General features: G+C 33.4%; 1 protein-coding gene across 1 annotated transcript; it reads right to left on the reverse strand.

Moving 5' to 3' along the window:
• Window positions 1–979: 979 nt before the first annotated feature.
• LOC126722400 (protein argonaute 5-like) lies at window positions 980–9,750 on the reverse strand. Its single transcript, XM_050425577.1, has 21 exons — window positions 9,349–9,750; window positions 6,197–6,417; window positions 5,948–6,097; window positions 5,726–5,859; window positions 5,523–5,629; window positions 5,027–5,130; window positions 4,160–4,415; window positions 3,947–4,039; window positions 3,794–3,865; window positions 3,384–3,506; window positions 3,099–3,270; window positions 2,899–3,020; window positions 2,672–2,809; window positions 2,461–2,603; window positions 2,296–2,358; window positions 2,158–2,221; window positions 1,783–1,906; window positions 1,633–1,706; window positions 1,407–1,501; window positions 1,267–1,298; window positions 980–1,140 (listed from the first exon to the last, which is right to left on the reverse strand). The coding sequence occupies exons 1-21, from the start codon at window positions 9,739–9,741 to the stop codon at window positions 980–982; spliced, it is 2,841 nt and encodes a 946-aa protein (XP_050281534.1). The 5' UTR covers window positions 9,742–9,750.
• Window positions 9,751–19,356: the final 9,606 nt, after the last annotated feature.

The raw sequence follows: 19,356 nt of genomic DNA on the forward strand, positions 1-19,356 counted from the left end.
ATCCAAATTCGGTCCTTACAGGCTTGATGTCTATTTTTAAATGTGTCAAGAAATTATTACTTTATATTTAAAATTAACGTAAACAAATATTGAATCTTAAATTAAACAAAAAAAAAATGTTGATCAATAAGTTTTATCTTAAATAATAGCATTTAGGGATAAAACTGTTTTATAATTTTCAATCAAAATGTAAATATGCTAAATTGCTAATTTTCTGTTATTAGAATTAAAATCCACTACGAGCCCTAGCATTTAACTTTTCAAATCCAAAGACTTTTGTATTAATGATAAAAAGCATGATATCTAAAGACTTTTATATTGATGATAAAAAACAATTATCATGGAGATAAGTTGAATCTATTATATATATCCAAAAAAGTAATTTGTGATAATATGATAATATTTGGATTGTCAGAATAACAATATATCAATATTATCCCACCTTAAAACTATTATTTTCTCATTCAAAAAAGGGAATTATAATATTTTGATTATTCATATCATATTTTATTTAAAATACTAAATTCATGTCAATATAAATTTTCGTAAGTTTAAAATACTATCTTATAAATAAAAAATGATATTTTTAATCCAAAATAAAAATAGTCGGCCAAATTGGTAATTACCATTCACTTTATAATAGCAAATATTACACCATTGCAAAATATAATTAGTTTTGCTTGTACAGAAGGAAGATAAAAAACTATTATCAAGAGTGAACGCCATAGGTTGAAACTCTTTCTAAAAAATACAAAGAAAAAAAAAAAAAATACTATAGCGGTTGCCTGTAAGGTGCAATGGAAACTAGACCAAAGCACCAATTGCAAGAGAGTATTAACAAAAGATAGAAACAGAAAAGGGGGAATAGTGAACTTCGTCCAAAAGAATCCCCACAAAAGGCCTAACTAATCTCAGTAGATAAACAAAAGGGGGAACTATGAACATTATCGTCCAAAAGAAACCCCACAAAACACCTATCTCAGCAATAAAACATGACATCCGTCACGTTATCCTTGATCAGAGGAAGGGGCCGGAACACTGTTCTGTTCTCACTCCCAGTAAAACCACCATCTGATGTATCACCCTCAATGTAATAGCGTGCTCGAAAAGCTGTTAAATGGGCATAATATGCAGGAGGAACTGCAATAGGAATTTTCGTCGTTTCAGTAGAGAAATAAGCATATGCACAATCTAATGGTAATTTAAATGAAAAAACAAATAATAATAAAAAAGAGAAAATGAAATATTAGAGGAACAATATCAAACCTATGGAAACTGATCGAGTGCACCTTGCATACCTGAAAAGGAAATTGATCTAAGTTACAAAATTACACAACAGAAATGTTTTTAAGATGCATAGTAGGAATTCAAAAAAAAAAAAAAACCAGAGATCGGAAGGGCATTACGTGTAACACAAATTATTGGTTAGCACTTGTAAGAGATCTGCAGTAAAATTGTTCTCATCGTACAACACGTGGTAGTGCATGGGCCGGCTAGTCCCCTACAAGTACCATACAAATGAATTCAAATCGTTCCTTTACAAGGAAGGTATGTCTATTAATAAATCAAAATCCTATCATAAATAAAGCCAACTGTTCTGAAGGTTAATTCTACAATGAACCAAAGTTTTACCTGTCTTCCAGCATGGCTGTTAAGGTAGAAGTCAAACTGAGTTGGATGGCAAATCTTCGTATCGACAACAGTACCTACACATCGAGATACACAGTCAGTTGTTGTAAAATCAACAAACTGTAATTGACCCTAGGGTGACAAAATGGGAACCTGGTTGAATATTGCCACTCCTGTCTGTCTGATTATCTGTAGGAAAAAGGCGTGTATTATGTCTTTTCTGAACAACGATAAAAGTAACTGGCGGCAGATAATTTTCCTCTAGGGAGAGACAGGCCTGAAAGAAACAGTTATAAAATTAGAGACCAAGGTGTCAACATAAAGAGACAACAAAAAACTAATATTCAACCAACGTAAAAACATGACGATGGTGTTTTTATTTACACGCTGTACGTGTAATGTACTCCCAACAATCAAGTCATGTTTGATTCTGAATCTTTGTCCTCGGTACTCCTGGTAAATGCCTATGTGATACATAAGGGCACCCCGGAACAATGACTCCCGAGTTCACAACAATAGCTATACTACCTTTCTTATTGCATCCATCTCATAAAGCAGAACTTGACTAAATTGGCTTTCGCCAACACCATCTCTGTGAGTAAAATAGAACATCAGATAGATATAATGAACAAATTCAATTTTGCATGATCAAAAACAATATTGTACCTGTAGAAAATAATCCTCTGGGGTCTATGCCCAGTTGCTTTTCTGAAGGCAATAAGTTGATCTCTGAAAAAGAGTGACACAATTGAAGGAAAAATGAGAATAAAATAAAATAAAAATAATATTTCGTTCCACACTAAGGTAATAAAGAATCATGCATGACCTTACCTGATCATGCCTCCATGAACCAAATCCCTTTGAGGATCCTGCACTAATTTATAGAGATCCTGGATAATTTCTTCATTGTGATCCTGTGCAGAGACAAGTCCTCTGTATTTGGTTACCTCCGGCCAATCCATAGAAGCTACTACCTGTGTCAATCAATTAAACCGTTTAACATGATAAAGTCATAAAGGGGTTAAAAAACTACACGACATACCGCAGCTATCGAAGGGCTAGAGTCCTCTCCCGGTTGTGGATGTGTCACATCCGCACCAAATATTATTGTTGGTCGATCAGATATAAGAGGAATTCTTCTTTGTATAGCATCAGTTAACACATTGTTACGTCCCCCCGCCTATAAAGGTTTTCAATTGTCAGTTTAGACATTTGAATCCACCAATGAATTCAACAGGATTAGTCAATCAGAAATCATATAGAACTAACCTTCACATTGATCTTGAGAGCCAAATTTTCAAGGTACTGCATACTAAGCTTTGATGCTTGCTTGGGCTGACAGCACTGAGAAACAATCCCTAGCTCCGTTTCACATATACGTTTAATCTTCCCTAAAAGCAACAAAAATTATTTTAAGCGAAAGAACCCAATTCTAATTATAAAATCTGAATACTGATTGAGTTGCTCACCATATGACCCAGTGGCATCAGGCAAAATAATTATCAACAGCTGAAGCTGTTTTCCTGCTGGCTCAATTTCTTTAAGTTTGGCTTCACTCTGCTTGTGAATATTCATGAGAGCCCTATCAATTTGACCAGGATGAGCTGAATGTATTGGTATCAAAGGGTCTAGGCTAAAATCCTGGTGAAATGTGCAAAAATGTCTTGAGTCAATTATCTAAATTCAGTAAGGATCTGCACATTATACAATAAAGTAATCATGGAACACCAGGTAATAAGTAATATGACTCATACAATTCCTTTGCTGTTGCACATGTTGACCAATTTATCACAGAATTGGAACAGAAAATCTTTGTTCACTCGAGTGGAGAAATTCACACACGTCCAATATGACACTCTACCGCCGTTGACCATTTTCTACAAAATCAAAATTATAAAGGTTAATCAAACTAAAACAACATTTATGAATAATAAAAGCCTTTCACAATATACAGGCAGACAGCCTTTGATACTTGGGAAACACCCAGTTTAACCATTTACCCGCCACATATTTTGGGCTGCTATTATTCACTGGGTGCTGTTCTAAAGCTAATTTAAACCCAATTTTACAGAATTTTAAAGCTAAATAATGTCAGAGGAATGGATCAATTATAATACACCAGAATCAAGTAACCGGCTACACAACAAAATAAGCACCATCTGACCTTGTTTATCATATTCCATTGCCCCATTGTAGGCTGTTCCCTTGGTTCTCTCCCAGTTTCATGATAATTAAGCTGCAAAAAGGGAAGTGACATTAAATTTTAGTGTATTATATAGGCTAAATAGCTCAAACAAACAAACAACAACAAAATTACCGTTGGAGATGGCAACACTCGAGCATCAACCGTTGTAAGTCCTTCTTGTATTTGGAGTCCGAAGTCCTCATTTACAAGCTTTCGCTTTCTGATCTGTAATAAAAGAGAACCATACATCATTTGATTACCAACAATGAATACATATTGGAAATTATACAAGCTCATTCAAAAGAGATTTGAACAAATTATCACCAATTTACAGCATTAACATACATCTGTGATATTCCCTTCCCTTTCATAAGGCCGTTGACATGTTGCTCTTAATAGGGTAGTTACTTGTTTTTTATTTAATGTCTTAGTGTATCTCTGTCCGGCAGCAATCTTACAAACCTCCATCGGTAAATAAACTGGATTTGAATCACTACCCGCTTGAAGGGCAGGCAAAGACGCATACTGGAGAACAATGTTATATTTGTCACGAAAATATTGAAGAACTGATGTCTTTGTTTTCTTGTCATCAAGGGTAAACCTCAAGGAAAATGAACAATAATTAGTCCAAAAAAGTTATTTAAATAAAAAAACCCACATAAGTTGAAGAAAAAAACTTTGAAGCACAAAAAAAATAATATAAAAAAAATTGAAGCACAGCCAACACATAAGCAAGTCACTAGTAAGACAAATTGTTATCACATTTAAGTTTTTTTTTTTTTTTTTTTTTTTTTTTAAACTAAATTGCTTAAACTTAATACAACAAGAAAGCAATTTGCAGTATAAGCAAAGTTAATCCATGAGAAAGAGTAGTTTCTAAGAGCATTTGCAAATGAACAGAACAAAACAATAAACATCATAAAAGATATCATTTAGAAAAAGAGGCAAAAAGGGGGAGGGAGTCACTTATAGATTTTTCAAGAAACCATGGCATTTTCATTAAATAGTTAAAATCCTATTCATTTTCCAATTTTTGTATTTAACTCAAAAAAACAAAACAACAGAGCAATGCAAACACAGTCTACCTTGCTGAATTGATATTTATATTCACTACATACAACGTTATGGTTACATACTAAATACACCAATTAAAGAGGGATGCAAAAGAAGTGGAGAGTGGAAGAGGACAAATACAAAAGCCTAGTTACTCACATTAACTGGCTAACTGATTGTGTTGAAACACCAGTGACTTTGTAGCTTCTTACATAGTCCGTCTGAGAAAGCTCAACCTTTATTCCTCTCAAAGCCTTTTTAATCTGAAATTCACAAACAAAACAGAATTACTTCATTGGAGCTAATTTATGCATCAACAAATCATTTTTTTTATAAGTACATCATCGACAATCCATTGAAAGTACAACTTCAAGTATATAGCTAACAGAATATCTGAAGATAGTATATTTGATTGTACATATTTACACTGTTGGCATATTAAAGAATGTAGTGGATGGGAATAATCACCATCACCACCAACTGAGTTTATATGTAAACACAACAAAATCCATTTACTCTGCATGAGAATAAACACTCTTATTGTTTTTCAATATTTTTTTGGGTACAAAGGAAGCTAACTTTAATCTTCATCTACACCTCATTCAAAAGTCACATTTATTCATCAACAACCACATCACAGAGCGTAGAAAATAACCATAAGACGGTCCTGATAAGACAGATGACTTGATAGATTAAATTGGAAATGTTTTGCGAGAAAGTCAGTCACAAGAAGTGGTTCATAGAATGCTCTGGCCGACATATCTGCGACAAAATCAATCACATGTTAAAAGCAATATAATACAAGTGCAACTTCAAATAAAACATACAAAAGAAGCATAGATAAAGAATGAAGAATACCGATGAGGTTGAGCGAGAGCCCCATCTGGGTTGGCCTGATAGATTGGTAGTAGCCTCTCCAATAAACAATACCGTCGTCACCCAATCTATCATTTGTGTTAGGATGATAAATTGACCTCCCCACAACAGTATCCCTATAACCAAATTTTCACCATGTTAACACAGTTATAAAAAATAAAAATATCCATATCTATACAAGAAAAATGTAGATATATAAATTACTTCATTGATGGTTCCGCTCTGAGTACCAAATTGAGAATTTGAATTGTTTTTTGCGGAACATCTGACTGCCTACTGACTAAAAACTCTTTCAGATGCTGTAAGTCAGCCTTAAAAACCAACTTAATTGCCACTTTGAATAGGCGTTCTTTTCTGCACCTTAAACAGAGCAATGGCAATTCATATCAGATGAAATTTAAACCACCACAAAATTGAAAAATACCCAACAAGAAGAAAATGGAAGGACAATACCTCGCAGAGCTGGAAGTCGAAGATGCGGCACGGTCATCATTGTCTAACTTGACAATGAAGTCTTTGGATGTAAACGGCAATGCACCTGCAGTATACATTCTATTGCTGCCATCGTAAGCAGCCCTTCTGCCACCAAAATGTGACTCTCGGTACAGCGTGTCTAGCTGAGTCATTACACTCCGATTCACTTTCTTTGATTTTATCGCTGGCGTTATAGTCACCTAAACCAACACAACAAAATATACACATGCATTACATTCTATACATATTAAATCCTCAGATAAATACCCAAAAACAAACTACTACAAAATGAAGCTGAAATGAGTCTTCATTTATGGACTTTTATTTATTTATTAATATTTTATAAGATTATGGACCCATTTTTATATTCACACACATGCATCAACCTCACACACTTAATCATTCTCCAGAAAAAAAAAAAAAAAAAAACTTCACACACTTTATAAAAAAAAAAATTGAAAACCAAAAGGTCAAAGAACACATAAAATATGAAAAAAATAATAATAATAATCAGCCGAGATTTTTTTAAAAATGACTAAAATCACCATTGTGCTATCAGTATAGCTGAAATGGGATTCTTCGACAGGAAATAACAAATAAATAAACAAAAAAAAGAAAAAGAAAAAAGAAACAAAACTCTATTTCTAGACCGATTGTTACGTTAACACAAACATCAACTTCATACATTTAAAAAAAATTCAAATAAACCAAAAAGTCGAAGAACACAAAGTAAAGAAAAAAAATTAATTGTAATCAACGAAGATTTAAAAAATAAGAGTAAACTAAAATACATGAAACAGGATGATAAACAATAATTTGGTGCATTAAAAACAAAGTCATAAAGAAAAAAAATTAGGAATGGATCCAGGATTTCGAATTAGGGGGTAAAGTATAAGTAAAAAAAAAAAATTATGAAATTTCAAATAAGCATCGATTTAGCTTTAACAAACTATTAACAAAGACAAATACACAAAATCATTGTTTTTTAATACAATATAATGAAATTATCTACTAACAAAGACAAAACACGATTGTGTCTTACTACATTAGAGTATCAATATTAACTCATGCAATTATTTATGTCTATTTTAGCATAATAACATTTTTATTTTATTTTATATACCTACTTTTCAAAATATTCCATATCAAATTATTTATTTTACACTACATTTCATCATAATACTATTTCCGTATTAATTTTTTATTATTATCTCAAATCATCTCTCTCTTCCTCAACCAAAACCACTTCTCTCAATTTAGATAATTTCTAAAACATTCATTTGCATAGCAACAATTATTTTGTAAATTTTTCCAACCAACCCCAAAATACACTGACATTAGTCTAGGTATAATTATACAAAAATACATATGTGCTATAATAAACGTGTAAATTTGAAAAAAATAAATTTGTGCTACGGAATTGTATAAATTTACATAGTTAATGAGCACAAATATATTTTTACACAGTGATACATAGATTGATGTAGGTGTATTTTTACAACTTATGCAAATACTATTATAGTGAAATCAATGTAAAATTGTAGGGTAGGGGTCTAAATATAAAATTATATATATATATTAAAAAAAAATTCTTGGGACTAGGGGCCTGGCCCCACCTAGTTCCTTCCTGGACAAAATGTAAATAAAAAAATGGAGAAGAAGTTTGCGTTTGAGATACAGTGAAAACTCAGATGAAAGAACAAAAGGAAGAACAGAAGAAAACGGTGGCGTTTTGTAAAAGAAAACAGAAGGCAAAATTAAAGGATGAAAACGATGTCGTTCTACTCAAAAGCAAGAAGAAGAAAACACAAGAAACGGCACCGTCTAACTAAACAGTTTTAATTTTTCAGTCACGTGGTTAATACTGAGTTTAGTGGTTTTAATACAGCTGTCAACCACTTATAGAAGCATTTACAATTCTGTTAGTTAGAGCATTAGCATTGGAGAATGCTAATGCCATATCTAAGGGAAATTTACAATTTTAAGCCCCAAAACCAACTGCATTGGAGAATGCTAAACGGCAGTATTGCAATTTTTTTTGCAATACTGCTACAGTCCAGTTCTAAACTAAACATAGAATTGCACTGTAGCAAGTATTGTAAAAAAATAATAATATTTTATCTCTCTCTCTCTCTCTCTCCTCTGTCTCTCATCTCTCATCTTTGTCTCTCCAATCTCCATCGCCGAACCTCATCTTTGTCTCTCCAATCTCCATCGCCGAACCCAGCACCTGCAACCCAGCACCATATCACGCCATCCGCAACAGCCACCCGCAACCCAGCACCACAGAGCACAGCCACTCCATCGCCGAACCCAGAACCTGCAACCCAGCACCACAAAGCATAGCCACTCCATCGCCGAGCCCAGCACCCGCAACCCAACACCATATCACGCCATCCGCAACAGCCACCCGCAACCCGGCACCACAAAGCACAGCCACTCAATCGCCGAACCCAGAACCCGCAACCCAGCACCATATCACGCCATCCGCACGGCGAAACCAACACGGCGATCCACAACCCACGATCCACGACCCACGAATTCGCGATCCATGACCCACGATCCACAATCGGAGCAGTGCGAGTACGAGCTCGTCATGGAGCGAATGAAGTTTTGGGTTTTATTGAAATCGAGTAGTGAAATTTAGGATTTTTTGTTTGTGGGTTTTGTTAATTTATGCGTTTTTGGTTGATCTATGAAGTTTTGGGTGATTGAGTTGATGGTTATTGTCGGATTATTTCACCACCTCGCTGGAAATGAAGGATTCGGCGGAAGTTACAGAGGGAAGGGCGGAAGTTACAGAGGGTAGAGCTGAAAATGAGAGAGAGGAGAGAGATGGGAGAGAAAAGAAAAAATTTTGATATATATTATTTTATTTTGTAAATATATTATTTTAATAAGTAAAAGAGGAAAATAGAAGTTTGGGATGTGAAGGTATTGTAAAATAAAATGGTATAATGATAAAGTTAGTTTTTAGAATGGTAAAATAGAGTAGAAAATGCTAATGCTCTTAGTTAGATGTATATATAGCAGAGCAATGTAATTATTCTACACGTTTTCATTTTCTCTCTTCAGTGAATAAAATCCAGATTCATATTTAGAGAGCTTTTGTCATTTTATTAGATACTGACATCGTAGTGGAAGAGATCTATATCGGCGACTTCAACGAGAAAATGATTTGCTCGGACTTGGATTTTCTTTCCGACGTTTCCGTAGCCAGGCCTTCTCGGCGGAGCTTGATCCTGCAATGTGACTGTCCTTTCGACACCACTTGCCAGTTCAGCCACCGAGGACGGTGATGGCTGAGGCTGAGGCTGAGGAGGAGCCGAAGTTGAAGGTGAAGCGACTGATGATGGTTGTGAAACAACCAGAGAGAAACTAGAAGGAGCAGTACCGCGTCCTCTTCCATCAGCGTCGCCTCGTCTGCCACCAGCAACTCTGCCTCTTCCACCGCCTTGTTGAGACGCCGGTGACGGCTGGTCACGACGATAGTCCGGTTGTCTACCGACGCCACGTCGTGACATTGTGTGCGCGAGAGAGAGAAAACACAGTGAAGTGTATGAGACTTTCAAATGAGAGAGAGATAGAGCTCAGTGAAGTGTGTGAGAAAAATGGAGTGAGTGGCAGAGAAGGATAGGCTGTGTAGTAGTGTATAAAGAAACTGGAAAGCAAAAGACGTGTGGAAAATCAAAATATAAAGCATTTAATATTTTTGGCGACGGCGGGTTTAATTTCAAACATGGGAGTATTACGAAATTGTTTTATGTCAGAATTTGTTTTGGCTTATGTCAAATTTTTTACTAACTTTATAGAATTATGTTTTTTTTTTTTTTGAGAAACTTATAGAATTATGTCAGTGCTATATAACTGGGCATAATTTTGTATTATAACTCAGTTGTGATTAGTAAAAGTGTATTTTTTTGTGGTTCACTGATACACTTTTGTCAATTATAACTTGTCATGCGGTAAGTTATGAAACAAAATTATACCTAATTATGTAGTAATTGCATAATTCAACTTTATAAGTTAGCAATGTTTTGAGTTCTATTTATCACTTCATCAGCATTTTCTACTTCTCTCATTATTCCATGCCAATTTTTTATTAGTTGGACCTAGCAATAACTCATCTTTAAAGACCATCACTGTATTATGCTTGTTATCATTTTTTTTTCTTATTTGAGTTTCACTTGTCACTTTATTAATATTTTCAGTCCTGCCAATTCATTCCAATTTTTATTAGTTAAACCCACACTTAATCATTTTTAACGGGCGCGTAACATTTCTTTTTTCTTTTTTCGCAAAACATTCTCCTTTTTATCGTCTCCCTTTAAAACATGGAGAGAAAGTCTAGGCATTGATTACTCTGGAGGAGGTAAAGTAGTCAGAAAGTGAGCACCATACAACTTGTCCAAGAAGAAATCAGTAATTATCTAATTTCCTTTTATTTTTTTAAGGTAACAGTAATAGCTTTCAATAAGGTTTGTTAAATTCCCTCAAAAGTCAAAAACAACTTTTATAAAAGAGAAGGCAAAGTTATAGGGCCGTTTGGTAACGTTATTCTAATAATGTTTAAGTGTCATAAAAATACGTGTGAGTAAAAAATGATTTGTTTGGATAAGCTGTTTAAAAAAAAGTGTTTTTAAATAATAGCGGTTTCAAAAAGTGTGTTTTTAAAACATAGTTTTTAAAATCACAATTATGCATTTGGTAGAAAAGTGTTGTTTCTATTCATACAACATTTAGTTAATAGGTGCAATTACTATAATGGGCTTATTGTAAATTGTAGCCTATTAGCCTCTCTATGGCTGTAGCATAAGTCTCACCGTTTCAATGTAATGGTTGTTGATCTTTTATTGAAAGTTTGGCAGACTATTCATAAAATAATAAAAAAGAGCCCTTGACATTTACCATTATTCCTGCATGCTATCCATATACCAATTGGCCCAACTCCAATTCTAGCATAACATGGATTTGTTTACCTGGCGTTAAATTAGAGTGCCACCTCATTGAACCAAAGCCAAAACGAAACTAAAAATATGAACTGTACCCCATAAAAAGTGGGATAGATGCGTGACTCGAATCATCTATATAGGTGCACGGCTAAACAAGGGAGTGACACAATAGCAGGGAATAAAGGAGATTCATGAGAAGGAAGGGTATGTATTTGAGGGTATATTCAGTATTTTGAACCCAAAACAAGTGAAATAGGAGAACGTGATATCAATTTAAATTTGCGTTTTGAAAAAAGTTGACCGATACTGTGAATTGATAACGCGCATTTTTGGCGATTTGTAAAAACACATTTCCTTATAAATCGTCTAGCCAAACAACTTATAATTATTGTTTTCATTAAAAAACGCGCGTTTACCCAATCAAACCGCCCAACCAAACGGGCTCAAAAGTATTATGGAAACATGTATTGTGTTGTTTAAATAACAAAAATTGTTGTTTAAACAACACTAACAAAGAGGCCCATAATAATTTAAGTTTGAGCTATAGTGAGTTGTTAAAGATAGCAGTTCACTGTAGCTTAAAACTCAAAACAAAAAATAATTTTTTAATGTGGGGTGTTAAAAAAATAGTATTTTAATGTGTTGATGATTATAGTCGTTGTTTATTGTGTTGGATATATTATTTTATTATATTATTTTAATATATTAAATGTTAAAATATAATATTTGATGTTAGGTGTATTATAAAGTGATCTATTAAAATAGATAAACCCACACTATACCTTTAATGTGTTAACTTATCACTTCATTAACATTTTCAGTCATTTCGTTGATTCATACCAATTTTTTATTAGTTAAACCCATGCTAAATCATTTTAACAGGCGTAACATTTCTTTTTTTAGCAAAACATTCTCTTTATTATCACCCCCCTTTAAAAAACATGGAGAGAGTGTTGGCAGAAGGTAAAGTAGTAAAAAAGTGAGTACTATACAACTTGTCCAAGAAGAAACCAGTAATTATCTAATTCCCTTTTGTTTTGTTTTTTTATTTTTTGAGGCAACAGTAAGGGCCTTCAATAATGTTGCTAAATTCACTAAAAAGTCAATTTAAAAACCAATACCCTAAAAACAACTTCTACAGCAAAGAAGGCAAAGTTACAATAATTTAAGTTTGAACTACAATGAGCTGCCCTTTTGTTTTGTTTTGTTTTTGTTTTTGTTTTTGTTTTTTTTTTGAGGTAACAGTAAGAGCCTTCAATAATGTTGCTAAATTCACTAAAAGGTCAATTTAGCAACCAATACCCTAAAAACAACTTCTACAGCAAAGAAGGCAAAGTTACAATAATTTAAGTTTGAACTACAGTGAGCTGCTAGAGATAGCAGCTCACTGTAGCTTAAAACTCAAAACAAAAAAATAATTTTTTAATGTGGGGTGATAAAAAAATAGTATTTTAATGTGTTAATGGTTGTGGTTGTTGTTTATTGTATTAGATATATTATTTTATTTTGTTATTTATATTATTTTAATGTGTTAAATGTTAAAATAAAATCTTTGATGTTGGGTGTATTATAAAGTGAGTATCAAAATAGATAAACCCACACTATACCTTTAATGTGTTAACTTATCACTTCATTAATATTTTCAATCCTTTCGTCAATTTATACCAATTTTTTATTAATTAAACTCACACTAAATCATTTTTAATGGGCGTAACATTTCTTTTTTCTTTTTTTGCAAAACATTCTCTCTGTTATCATCCCCCCTTAAAACATGGAGACGAAGTGTTAGCATTGATTGTTCCGGAAATTAAGTCCAAAAGTAGGTGGTAAAGAATTGAGATCAGGTGCAATACCCTAGGTATTGCACCTAATGTAATTGTAATCAATGGCTAAGATTGAAAGTTGAAAAAGTAACTTTCAATCTCAACCATTAAATAAAATATATTAAAGGAAAGTAAAAAAGTTAAAGTTAAAAAGTAAAAAATGTAAAAAAAATTGTGAAAGAAAGTGGGTGAATTGCATCAGGTGCAGTACCCTAGGTATTGCACCTGATACAATTGTAATCAATGGTTGAGATTGAAAGTTGAAAAAGTAACTTTCAATCTCAACCATTAAATAAAATATATTAAAGGAAAGTTAAAAAGTTAAGGTTAAAAGGTAAAAAATGTAAAAAAAATTGTGAAAGAAAGTGGGTGAATTGCATCAGGTGCAATCCTTTTTGACGGATTGAGATCAAGTGCAATACCTAAGGTATTGCATCTGATGCAATTGTAATTAATGACTAAGATTGAAAGTTGAAAAATTAATTTTTAATCTCAACTATTAAATAAAATATATTAAAGGAAAATTAAAAAGTTAAAAATGTAAAAAAAATTGTAAAAGAAAGTGGGTGAATTGCATCAGGTGCAATACCCTAGGTATTGCATCTGATGCAATTGTAATTAATGACTGAAATTAAAAGTTGAAAAAGTAATTTTCAATCTCAATTATCAAATAAAATATATTAAAGGAAAGTTAAAATGTTAAAAATGTAAAAAAAAAAAAAAAAAATTGTGAAAGAAAGTGGGTGAATTGCATCAGGTGCAATACCTAGGGTATTACACCTAATGCAATTGTAATAAATGGTTGAAATTGAAAGTTATTGAGATTGAAAGTTAGAAAAGTAACTTTCAATCTCAACCATGAAATAAAATATAATAAAGGAAAGTTAAAAAATTAAAGTTAAAAAGTAAAAAAATTGTGAAAGAAAGTGGGTGAATTGCATCAGGTGCAATATCACCCGATGCAATTGTAATCAATGATTGAAATTGAAAATTTAAAAAGTAACTTTCAATTTGAACGGTTAAATAAAATATACTAAAGAAAAGTTAAAAAGTTAAAGTTAAAATTAAAAAAAAAAAAAAAATTTGCGAAAGAAAGTGGGTAACCTTATCCCAATCCATGCTTTATATTAGAAAATGGGAGTGGGAGAGGCAGAGAAGGAAAAGTGGGTTGTGTAGAAATATATAAAGAAGAAAAGCAAAAGACGTGTGGAAATGGTGTATGAAGTTCACTTTCTTTCTGATCCATATTTCCCTTTTCTGATCCATACCTGTGAGCAGTACTCTTCGGACCATATCAATGCGATTGTTTGAGTTAGAATTTTTCTAACCCCGCAGTGGGTTTTGTTTTTACACGAAGACAAAAGTGAAGAGAGAAGGATCAGGGGAGAAAAGAAAAGAGAGGAGTTTCTCTCTCCTCAAAAAAAAAAAAAAGATTATATTTACTGTGTCAGTTTAAAAAAAATACACACACATACCAAACACATAATTATACTTTTCCACACACTGAAACATGTTATTTGAAATATGGTACCAAGCACATTTTTTACATTATGAATACTTAAAACACGAGTTATCAACACTTTTTAAACCACAATTTTTACATCATTTTAAATAACAATACTAAAAATCTCCAACCAAATAGGCCCGCATTTGAATTTTTTAGCGACGTTGGGTTAATTTCTCTGACAATTGTACCCTCCAATTCTTATCCTAATTCCCCAAATACCTTTCCAACTGATCCAATTTAAAAATTTGAAAACCACTAAACAGTAAACCATTGAAAATGCCGCAAGTGGGGAAGATGAGTAGTTGTTAACCATAACAAGTCGTTTTGGATGACAAACCGAACAAATTAATAAACGTCTTAATTAGAGAATTTTCAGTTCGAAACCCTTTAAAAGTGGGTGTAATTAATGTTGATGAAGAGTGAAATCAATTGGCTGTAAGCTCCGAGTTTTAACAGTGAAGTGATGACCTGAAAAAGAAAGAAAAAAAGACTATTGAAAGTGACTAGGATGAACTGGCTAAGGACTCTTTGACATTTAAGTCAGATTCCTCTCAATGACTTAAGTATAGTGAGTGAATGAATAGTAGTATGTTTCTTAATTTGGTGTGGTTGGGTCTTTTTTATAGAAAGTTTGGAGTGGGTCTACTTGTTAGGGGCCACTAACATTGTGGGAAATGTGTGGACTTAGTGGGGAGAGTGGTGCAAGTTTCGGGGAATTCACCCCACGTCTTAGGATAGTGGATCGTGGTGTAGAAAATACCTAAAAATTTACTAAGTGCTTGTTGGTCATTTACACCCTCTTGTGGTGTAGATCACTAAAATCTTTTTGGATGTTCTCCTTTCAAATTTGTGGTACTTTGTTCTCATTTCTCCCTTTTGAAGCCCGTCTTGGACGTTTATTAAGTTTGGATGACTCTTATGGACAGATAACCTATTTAGGAATCCCTATCAAATGAAATAAGTAATAACTATCAGCTTAAATTATTGATTTGCAAAAGTTATTTTATGACAGATTTTTTGTTTTATAGGGTGTAGACTGTGGAGTCAATGGAGCCAGCTTTTTAAGTTTCATTTATCACTTTAGCCATATTTTTAAGCCCTCTCATTAATTCATGCCAATTTTTTTTAGTTGGACCTCACAATATCTCATCCTTAAAAAGTACCACGTGCAGGAAAAATTATATTGTTTTCATAATGGAGTTGCGACACTTTTTCACCATTCCATTACAAAACTCACACCTATTTAACATTGCTGAGTCAATTTATGATAAAAAATTTTAAATAGAAACTAACTTTCACTCAACAATTTAAAATGCGTGGTGGGAGTTTTAAGTGGAATGATGGAAAAGTGACGTAGTCACGTGGTCACGAGGAGAACATAATTTTGGGTAAGGATTTGCTGCAAACTAAGTTACAGTAACTCTTACAAAAATGCACACGTGTCAATGCTTTAGATAGACACCTGTCTAGACTTATATTTTAATGAAAACTTCCATGTTAAGATTGATTTTTTCACCAAATGGCCACTTAACATGTGTATTTTGCAAAAATTACCTCTCTAGTTTTGTCGTTCATATTGTGAATATATAAATTGATACTTTTGTGTTTTCTAATAAATATGTCTAATGTTCAAATCTTCCTCCCTAAATATCAAATTATTACACACACAAACAAAAGCGCTTAGATAGCTATATAAAATAACTTACAAGGTACAATTTATAAGGAGTTTGCCTATAGGATTCTTTTCCCTCCTTACACGGAAGAAATGATTCAAAGTTACTTTCCTTCGTTTCATGTTATATGCTTTGTTCTATATCTATGCTTTAAAATAGAATTAGCCTTTGCTGTCGATTGGATTAATTGGGTATGGAAAAGCGATCTTTTCTTTTGCATAAACTAATAAGCATAAAACCTCAATTATGAAACCCCCACTCCAAAAACAAAGGAGCAACTTGTAAATAATACCCCAAATTTCCACAAAATTTAGTAACATATATGATGACTTAATACTAAATTAGCACCTGGATTTCAAGTTCATCAGATTTACTTCCATGTAAGAGTAAGACTCACCTAATCATTTTTTCCCCAATACTTATCTAGAATCCTTCTTTGTTTTTTATTTTTTATTTTTATTTTTTTTAAACCTTTACTCTTCTTAATTTATCTTTTACGCTAGACCTTAAATTATCAAACTCTGCTTTTTTTTTTTTTGTTCTTGAATAAAACTTATAGTGTTGATTAAAAAATATAAGGTACATTATAATTAGGGGAAAAAGTACTCTATGTTTGGGGTAGTTCACAATTTCTCCCCCTTATCTTTAAAACCAACAAATTTCCCCTTCTATGTTTGGAAAATGAGCAAATACCTTCAATCTGTTACTTTGTCAGTTAAATCCAATGAAATTACAATGATTACAAATGCAATCTAAGAAAATAAAGTGCAATCTTTAACTTTTAATCTTCCTTGTGATGTACAACTAATAATTTCTTCAAAAAACTTTAGATTTAACTGAGAAAGTAACAAATTTAGGTATTTGCTCATTTCCAAAACATAAATAAAAAAATTGATTGGTTTCAAAGGTAAAATAAGGAATTGCGAACTATCCCGAACATAAAGTGGGTAAATGCTTTTTTTCCCCCCCTTATAAGAGTACTAGCATTGGGGGGTGTTTACTATTTTACAACCCAATTCTTTAAAAACATGCAACATCTAGGTTGCTATTGCTAAAAAATTTTAGCAACAATGAACAGTGGGTTGTTACTGCATCCATAGCAGTGGAGCTAAAAATTTAGCTATTTAGCTCCACCAAAAGTTATTTTATCTATTTTACCTACATACATGCTGCAACAGTAAATCTATTTTAGCTTTCAACATAATAAAATAATATAAATATCACAATAAAATAATATATCTACTACAATAAAATAATCCATCTCACTACAATAAAAAAACCATAAACCAATTCACCACCACTGCCAACCAATAACAACCGCCCACAGCCACCATGAAATTCAGCCAAACCGCCACCATGAAATCCAACCACAACCATGAAATCCGAGGCACTCTTGAGTTCGATGAAGGCGGTGTCGGTGGAGCTTGGATTGACAATGAAGCTTAGGTCGGCAATGGAGCTTGGATCGGCGGTGAGATGAAGGAGTGGGCAAGATGGGTCGGCAGAGTGGGACGGCGATGAAGATGAAGATTGGCAATGAAGGACTGGGCGAGATGGGTCGGCGACGTGGGATGGCAACGTGGGACGACGATAAGGATGAAGATTGGCGTTGAAGGACTGGGCGAGACGGGTCATCGGCATGGGATGGTGACGTGGGACGGCGATGAAGATGAAGATCGGCAATGAAGATGAACCCAGAATAGATCAGTGAAGCAGAGAGTAGATGAGGGAGGGAAAAAAATTTGAGAAGGAAAAAGGAAGAAAGAAGAGAAGCCAGAGAGAGAAAAAGAAAGAAAGAGAAAATATTTTTTAAATGAAAGAGGAGAGAGAAATTTAATAAAATATATATATTTTTTAGCTCTTAGCTACAGTGCACTGTAGCAATGAAGTTAAAAAAAATAGCTATAACTCCACTACTGGATGGTGGTTTTTTATGTTTTGGTGGAGCTAAAATAGCTATATAGCTATTTAGCTCCACTGTTGTGAGTGCTCTTATATATACAACCCACTCTAGCTAAGGATAAAAAAGTTTTTGTAATATTTTATTCTTCTTTCCAAATAAAAATAAGTTATCTTTTCTTTCATCTCTTATTTGTCCCTATCTCTCATCAGTTCTCTCTCTCAAACCCATGCTCTCTGTTCTCCTAGTTGCCTATCTTTCTCTCTTCTCTCTTGATTGGACCAAAATGCACTCTTTGGTAGCAGCGATAGATGGGTTTGAATTGGTTTTAGTTTGAATAAGTCTAGGGTTGCAAGTTGTATGGGTTTTGGGTTTGAGTTTCGGTTTGAATCAGTAAGTTTGGTGGTGAGTGGTTCATTTTTGCCTCTCGGCGATGGTGGGTTGCTCGATGGTTGTGGGTGTAATGCGGTTGTGGGTATGGATTCCGAAGTGTTTTGTGGTGTGGGTTGTTGTTGGGTTGTGGGGTGGTCAGGTGATGGTGGCGTAATGGTGGGTCTGGTGCTTACTGTGGTGGGGGGTTTGCCTCTTGATTATGGTTTGGTCAACGAGTTTGGTTGATTTTGTGCATTTGGTGGTTTGTTGTGATGCTTGGCGGTGGTTTATCGTGGTTTAGGTTGGCAGGTTTTGGTTGATTTTGTGGGTTTGGTGGTTTGTTGTGATGTTTGGCGGTGTTGTGGTGGTGGTTTAGTGGGTTTGGTATAGGTTTTTTTTGGTGGTTTGCTAGGTTAGTAGTGGTGGTTTAGTTGATTTTTTTATGGGTTGTGGGTGATGTTGGCGGGTAGCAGTGGCAGGGATGGACCCAAAATTTTAAGTTAGCGAGGCTGGAGTATAAATGAAAAAAACTCCAAACATGCATCCATATAGTATTAAAAAATTATAAATACACAAAATCTTTGTTTCTAAATACATTAAGATGCCATCATCTACCAACAAAGACAAAAACAAAAACAAAATAACTTTTTTTTTTTTTTTTTAATACTAGGCTTGCTAGGATTTTTGTTGTTGTTGAATTTAGAGCATTCATAGTGGTGGTGCTAAAAATTTTAGCTTTTAGCACATCAAAAAACTATTTTATCTATTTTACCACTTCACTTTATATTACACTTAATATCAAATGTTCTATTATTTTACCACTTCATTTAAAATAATATAAACAACTCATTAAAATAATAAAGGGAGAGAGAGAATTTGAGTTTTTTAATTGAAGGAAGATATATAATCTTA

This window comes from Quercus robur, chromosome 1, assembly GCF_932294415.1.
Source record: "Quercus robur chromosome 1, dhQueRobu3.1, whole genome shotgun sequence".
Lineage (NCBI taxonomy): Eukaryota > Viridiplantae > Streptophyta > Magnoliopsida > Fagales > Fagaceae > Quercus > Quercus robur.

What these genes read in the sequence shown, in the direction of transcription:
- LOC126722400 (XM_050425577.1), bottom strand. Translation starts at nt 9,741, where the DNA reads ATGTCACGACGTGGCGTCGGTAGACAACCGGACTATCGTCGTGACCAG. An exon ending in AATGGAATATGATAAACAAG is followed by an intron (nt 3,507 to 3,793) that starts GTCAGATGGTGC and finishes TTGATTTTGTAG; the next exon opens with AAAATGGTCAACGGCGGTAG. An exon ending in CTCTCAAGATCAATGTGAAG is followed by an intron (nt 2,810 to 2,898) that starts GTTAGTTCTATA and finishes AAACCTTTATAG; the next exon opens with GCGGGGGGACGTAACAATGT.